At 41.3% G+C, this 7,804-nt stretch overlaps 1 protein-coding gene across 2 annotated transcripts in view; it reads left to right on the top strand.

The window, feature by feature from the left end:
• Window positions 1-1,954: 1,954 nt before the first annotated feature.
• mboat2a (membrane bound O-acyltransferase domain containing 2a) overlaps window positions 1,955-7,804 on the top strand; it is a 41,392-nt gene continuing 35,542 nt past the window's right edge. Inside the window, exon 1 of one of the 2 annotated variants that reach the window (XM_052086214.1) lies at window positions 1,955-2,614. In XM_052086214.1, the coding sequence (XP_051942174.1) occupies window positions 2,348-2,614 (267 nt within the window). In that variant the 5' untranslated portion in view covers window positions 1,955-2,347. The remainder of the gene's footprint in view (window positions 2,615-7,804) is intronic. The other variant, XM_052086213.1, reaches the window with a different exon arrangement.

Here is a 7,804-nt window from a genome sequence, read left to right as displayed (position 1 = left end):
GGATGTATAAAATAAAATGGCTCACTTTTTGAAGACGGCTCTGCTATTTATTTTGGCATCTGCTTAATTGCTTCTGTTAGCTTGTTAGCTGCTTTTTTATATTTTAATTTTCTTTCCTCATATTGTAAGGCCACAGTTTTCCTTAGCACAGTGTCAGTTACGGTTTTCCAGAACATTTTGGATAAACTCCAAACTGTACCACTATGGGAATTTCTATTGCACAGTAGGTCTTTTGTGTTTGCCTGCTGGCTCAGCAAAAGCAGAACAATATGAATGACGGTAGGCACAGTCGAGGAGTGAGCTGGGTTTCTATCTTAAGTTATCTCGCGAGCTCCCAACATCCAAAAACACTTCCTGTAACATGCCACTTGTACAACTACTGACTATATTTGGAGCTTTGCAACAATATAAACCACACACACAGTTGATGTTGTAAACAAAATTTGTGGGATTTTTTTTTTAGAAGTTTAAAAAAATAAACCTTCCGCAGATGCTATGGATGAATGGGAACTCACAAATGTGCTTTTATACTATGCATAGTGTAGAGCCTCAAATGTGATTCCTGAAAAGGTACTTTGAGAGAAAAACATTTTGAAGTTATCTACCCATCAATTTTCTGTTACATTTACTCTCATTGGGGATGAATCTAGCTAACATTCAACGAGGGGCAGGGGTACACCCTGGACTGGTCACCCGACAATCACTGGGCATGTATGTACAAATAAACAACCATATACATGGACACAATGAACAATCGCCTGACATCGACTTGCATTACACACAATTCACTGATAGCCCACTGACTACACTGTTGCATTGTGGTCTTTTTTAATGCCCCACAAAATAAAAACAAGGTTATGATTTCATTTCATTACTATAGTCTTTTTGTTTTATTTGTCAACCGATCACAGGTGTCAAACTTGACCTGACAGCACCCATTCTTTTGCACGCGCTGCCCTCTAGCGGAAATAACGAATAGTTACAAAAGACATCAAACCAAAAAAAGAAAAAAAAAGTCTTACTATTTTTGAGAAAGAAAATGAATGCAGTCAGAAAAAAATAATCTTAATCTCAATGAAAATCAAAATCAGAAAATGTTTGTTTTCAAACCCTTTGGTAGAGTATATGACAGTTACCGTTAGGTGGTGTTGTCAGCCAACAACAAGAAATAAAGGCGTATCTGGTCCAGATGATCGACATCCATCCAACTTTCTGAAACGCTTTATCCTGACGAGGGTTGCAGGCTTGTTGGAGTCTATCCCATCTGACTTCTGGCAGTTGGCAGTGTTCACCAGACAATCGGGCACACATAGACAAATAACAATTCAAACTCTTAGTAACACCTACGATCAATTTAGAGTGATCAGTTAACCGACCATGCGTTTTTGGAATGTGAGAGGAAACCAGAAAAAAAATACGCAGGCCCGGAAAGAACATGCAAACACCACGCAGGAAGTCCGGAATCAAACTCATGACTGTGAGGCGATGTGCTAACCGTGCCATACATATATACAACTAAAATGATGGGATTAAAACGATATGCAGCTGAAAAATTTAAAACAGTCCAAGATATACTCCAATAATACGTGTTCTTTTAGATATATTTCTTTTAATTTATGTGCACACGTTATTGAAAGCGATCATTTACGTTGTTTATTCTTATTATTAATCTAATGATGTCAGATAAATTGACATATTGAAAGAACCGCTGCAGCTGGACCAGATGTAGAATCCCGTCCCATTTTTTACGTCACACTTCCCGAAGAGCAGAAGAAATGTAGGCGGGTTCTGCAAAATTTCTGAGCAGATCCCAATTTGCCCAGAGGCCTGTAACTCAAGTACGTGTCCTTCTTTTCTTCACCGCGATTGGCTGTCGAGATTTCACTTTCTCCAAATCACTGGAAGCTTTCCCATCGACTCGCTCCCTGTTTTACTGCCGCTGAAGATACGCTGCTGCCAAGAGATTTACCCCTACTTCTACTGTCGTCGTATTTATTATCTAACAGGTTGCCATTACGGCATAAATGCTGTGTTAAAACGCGTTTAGGAGTAAGTTAGTGTTGCCACGCCTTAGAATTAAGTCTTGTGTTCATTACAGAAAAAACATAAGGTTTCCACGGATGTTCCAGACGGCCATGCATGTTAAACGCGTTTTGGATTTGTTTACACTTCAAATTAATACTGGTTGTATCGCATTTGGTAAATTACATCACCAAGATGAGAAATAACATGCTTACTTGTAAAATGACTCAACAAACTAATTGAAAGGACATTTCTGGTGCTGTTGAAAGAAAAGAAACGGAGAAGGTGGTGTTGCTCTCGCTTTACTTTTCTTCTCTTTGTCTGGATGTGCGCCCTGGATGACACCCGCTCTTCTAGACACAGCGGCAGCAGCAGCAGCACCGGCGGTGGCAGTGGCAGCTGTGGCGGTTTATTTATCATTGCGGCAGCCGAGGGAATCGGAACGCAACCGAGGGAGAAGAAGGAAGGAAGGAAGGAGAAAAACGGCTTACACGTCCACCATCCAAGCATGGCTACCCAAAGCACGGCGTCGTGCACCGGATCCACTTTGCTGCAGCCCATCTGCGACATTATCAACCTCCCTCTCGACCAGGTACGACTCGCAATCGTTCGTGTGTTTGGGTGAAAAAATGCAGCCCAGACTGCAAATGACGCCGCGGCTCGCTAGCTATGCGTGATCACAAGGCTATCAGAAAGATGCGCATGGCTAGCCACTGCCAAATATGTGCAAAAAAACCCCGATTACAACATCGGATTTATGTGATCACTGGTCAACATTTGAGCTTTAACATACCATCATTGACATTAGCCTGATTGCAACTACAGTCATGCCTTTTGTCTTTTTCGCACAGCCCGTTTGATTCCCCCACTCCAGCCCCCCCCCCCCACCATGACCCCCCAATCACGTTTTTCCGAGGCGTACACATTATAACCTGATATTACTAGTTACATCTCATTTACATATTCACGTGAGGCCACTGGTTGTCCACTTGTAATTGCCCGTAAGGTGACACATGACCAAATGTGATGTTCTGAAACGAAATTTAAATAAAACCAGTGTGAAACCTGTTTCAATCCAAGGCTATTTTACAACAAATGCCAATTTATTACGTGTAGCACTTACAGTATTGTTTTCATTCAAGGCTGAAATGTGAGACTTGAGTAGCCTGGAGTAGCAGCGATTGCGTCGTAAGCATTTAAATGTTTGTCATGTCAACATGCTTTTTTAAAATTATATATTCATCTTCTTACAAATGCACTTTTATATATAACATAACATTTTCCTATTCAAAGCCAAATGTCTAGTGTTCGTATGGATGGTTTTGTCAAAGCCACTGTTCCAATTTGGCAGCACCACTTTACACTTTTAAAGAGAAATAAAATTTCAAGTGTCTTTTGCTTAATGGAAGTACCGGTAATCCTGTAATACATTGTTAAAAGTTTCACTTTTAGTCTATTTTTAAAAGAAAAACTGACCTAACCAAAGTTTCCTCAATTTTTTTTCTGTTCAACACCTAATTTAATTCCTCTCTGAAACCATCGCATATTGCCATTAAATGAACATACTTTAATAATAAATAATCCAGAACACTGAATTTATACCACAAGATGATTTTAAAAGCAAAATACATATATGCCTTTTTTTTTCCCCAAGCAAGTCATTTTGGGTTACGAACCTAACAAGAGTCATTGACGTTATGTAAAACACTCCTCCTTGCTCAGTGGATGAACAGATTTGTCATTGCCGCATGATTGTATAGTTTGAGGAAATACAGCTAATAAGGACAAAAGTCACATGCTATCTTACAGTGGTGCCTTGAGGTACGAGTGACCTTGGCCAATTCTTTGCTTTGACTTGCAACTAACTCGGTGACGGGTGACTCAACTCACTTCCCAACAAGCACCCGTTTGGCAGACATCAGTAGTAAATATTCTTAAGAAAAAGGTTTAAAGCTGTTTATTGCCATTCAGCTGAAGGTTACTGTCAAACTAAACATAAAACAAAGAGTATATAGCCTTCACTATCTTAATAGAAACATGCAATATAATGGGAAATACACATTACACACAGGCTAACTGTTAGCATCTATTTAGTCGTGCTGAAATGCCCAAATGTTAGCCAATGGGTGTTTCCGATATTGTGTGGCATGAGACATCTTCATTTTGAGCGGATCAGATCCTTACGATGCAGCTCGGACGACGAGGCTGTCCATTGCGATTTGTAAGTTACGTGGCGCTTCATGAGGCTTCTGAGCTATAACGAGTGCGAAATGTGCACCTCTTCCTCGATATACTTCCACCACCACCTCTCCCTCTTACTTTAAATAAAGCCTCAAGTGCAGGGCTCATGAATGATATGCTCAATGTGACAGAGCCTCATTCCCAGCTGGCTCGTAATGTTGTCAGACATTGGCCTGTCTTTATCCACTCGTCATAAACCTTGACTGACTCTCTGGTCTTGCTCTTGAAGATATTGACCCGACAGGGTTGATTCAAGAAGAATCCTTGAAATTGTACCGCTTACACATCCGCTTCTTCCTCTGTGGCTTACTGCCTATTATGCCCACTAAACCACACTTTGCTTTCACAGGAGGTATTTTTAAGTGAGCAACGACCCGGAATTCTTTTTAGATTGAGAACTCTCCTTTTCAAGCTTTCTAAGTTTTGTGAGCCACCTCTAGCACTTCTATATTTTGTATTTTGCAATGGTCTAGATCAGGCGTCACCAACGAGCACTGTGCAGATATTAGTACCTAGGAAGTAGCTCTCAGGTTCAAAAAAAGTGGTGACCCCCCCACCCCCTCCAGATTTTTAGGGAAATGTTTGTTTTGGGTATACCGGCAAGACCGAATTTATCAGATTGTACAGGAATGTGAATCGGTCTGCTGGAAGAGAAGCAACTTCTGCATTCGGCAAAACGGGTGGATGCATTTCCTTCTGTTTTTGCAGTAAATGGTGAAACCTTCTGGACCTTTGAATTTTTTAATTGAATACCCCATCTGTAATCATACAATCAGTCAATCATACAACGTGGATAAGTGATGCTCACTGAGAAGAAATAAAAATGTCCATGTGTAGTAGAGTAGAGTTTCAAAAGGGAAAAAAAACAGAAAAAATGAGCAGGAATATAATGAAGAAGCTCATATGATGAAAGTTATACTTTTAATATCGCAGAGATGTTTTGTGGTACACTTTTTGTGGCCTCCATGGTTGACAGGGTTGGATTGACCATTTTGTGAAACCGTATAAATGTTTTATCACCTCCCCATATTACATACACAGCACACAACAAATTGATGGATAACTAGTTTTAAAATCAGAAGTCAAGAGTAATAACTTGTTAAAACATTGTTTACATTAATGTAATAAGGGGTTGGTAAGGAGAAAACGCTTGCAATATCATGTTATGATGGATTATATGTGACAATTTGAAATTTTGGTTCAGACTTTAGCAAGCATCATGGAACTTGACATGCTTGATTTGCTTTCGTGGGCCACATAAAATGATGTGGTGGTCCAGATCTGGCCCCCGGGCCTTGACTTTAACCCCTATGCTCTAGTGCAGGGGTGTCCAAACTTTTTGCCAAGGGGGCCAGATTTTATGTGGTAAAATGTCGGGGGGCCGACCTTGGCTGACATTCTTAACATTGAACAACAATATTGTTCAACAAATTTTAGTAAGCCAGTCTGTTTCACATTTCCATTTTTATTTTAATTTCAACAATCTTAAGAATTTCTTTTGGTTCATTTGAAACAGGAATTTGAAATATGACATATCAGTCAATATAAACACGGAGTGATGTCTTGTTAACTCGTGAGTGATGCTCTCTAGTGTCTAAATGCTATTACTCATTTAGTGAATGCTATTACTCATTTAGCCACTAGAGGGAAGCAGTACTCTATGAAACATCACTCACCAGTCTACGAGACCTCAGTCAATGCAACACGTGTTCCATGGCGCCCAACCTGCGGGCCAGACGGCACTGATTTTATGACGGGGGCCGAGGGCCGGATGAAATTCGACCGCGGGCCGGATTTGGCCCGCGGGCCGGACTTTGGACATGCCTGCTCTAGTGTGTCACCTCTAAAATCGTATGGGAATTTTCTAGATTAATCAGGGCCAGTAATGTTGATGAGATACGTCTTGGGTCAGACACCGATCAACTGCCACTATTAATCCTGTCCCAGGGTCAAGAGAAGGTCAAGAGCCTATCTCATATGTCCCTGGGAAAGACATCAAGACTGAACTTATCACCTGTCAGTCATCAAACTGACACAAAGAGACAGGCAACCATTTACATTTGACTCTTTCTTCCTAACGTACATTTTTGGAAAATGGAAGTACCGGTACCTGCACAACATGTGAACAGAAAGAACTTGCAATCGCCACACAGACTGGCAAAACAGAATGTTTAAAAGGGCCAGTTTTAGTCCCTTTTATTTGTTTTAGCATGGGCAAAGCCTTTCACACAAGCCCAACCCTTAAATTCCATTTGATTCATCATGTGCATCTGTCCTTAGAATGGAGCCTTATAGGTGACAACACTATTTCTCATGCGCTCATTGCCGGCTAAACAACTGTGCAGTCAGTCATCTGTTCGTGTGACATTTTGCACTTTGTCACAGTAGTCGTCTTTTGTCGCATTGCAACAATTTGTTGCCATTATTGTCGCTGCCTTTTCCACCAGGTGGTTGGCCACTTTGTCTGCATAGGTTGGAGAACCAAGCACGACTGTTTCCTATTCTTTTCAGTCATTGTCAGCGAAAGGTAGTCAAGTGCATTCATATGTGTCAAAATATCCTAATTTTCAGCATTCCTCATCACTGCGCTGAAGGTCTATCCAGCCTCGGTGACATTCCCTGATCTGATAGTCGGCCACATTTGCTAGCCAGGGAGGTTAATTGAGCAAGCAGGCATCCTCGAAGTGATTTCCTCGCGTGATATTTGAGGCAGTTAGCATGAAGGCAGACCAAAATTTACATTGTGGGAGGGGCGGGATTAGGTTTTAAATGATAATTTATATTATATCTTTTCCTACCACGGACAGCAAGCTGTATCTTGGTTGCCCCGTCACCCGATCAGCTCAGTCTAATGGGCGTGGCTGATCTTGTTGGCACTGATGTTCATGTTCCCCCTAGTTTCTGGCTGGAGAAATCTTTGGGCGCTATTTAGGTTTTGACTGTTAATTTAGTGACACATGTATACGATGCTCTAATTTAGTTTCACTGAACATATGAAATCACCCTTTTGTACAAGTGCTTCTTAAAAATGGCACGGCATGTCTTCTCTGGTGTGTCCAAAAGCTCAGGTGACAAAGACATTCCCTGTGAAATAAGTCTGCCAAAATAGCACTTTGCCATTCCCACTCCTATTGGAGGTACTTGTCTGACATCACAGCGACAACGCTCTCGAGTCGAATTTTTAAAGATTTGAGGCGGCTTGCTGTGGCAGCCGAAGCCCTTCTGCCAGGCTGCGCTGACCAGCAACGCTCCATTCTATGGTGTCCGTACGCCGCGCCCTGCTAAGTGCAGGGTGAAAAGGACGTAAGAGTGAATGCTTATTTTTTCTGTGATTGACTGGCAACCAGTCTAACCCTGCCTCTCACCCACTTCGTGACGACTAGCTCGGACACAGCCGCGACACTCAGAAGGACAAGCAGTAGAGAAAATGAATGGATGGATTTTATAATGTTTTGTTGGTCTGTACTGACTCTCCAAATTAATTTCAATGAAAGTAACCAGTTGCAGATATCGGAGACATACAAACATTTTTTTTTAATCC

The sequence above is a fragment of the Hippocampus zosterae genome, chromosome 14, assembly GCF_025434085.1.
Source record: "Hippocampus zosterae strain Florida chromosome 14, ASM2543408v3, whole genome shotgun sequence".
NCBI classification, from domain to species: Eukaryota; Metazoa; Chordata; class Actinopteri; order Syngnathiformes; family Syngnathidae; genus Hippocampus; species Hippocampus zosterae.
Note: the sequence above shows the minus strand (reverse complement) of the source record. Positions and strands in the feature narration are given on the sequence as shown.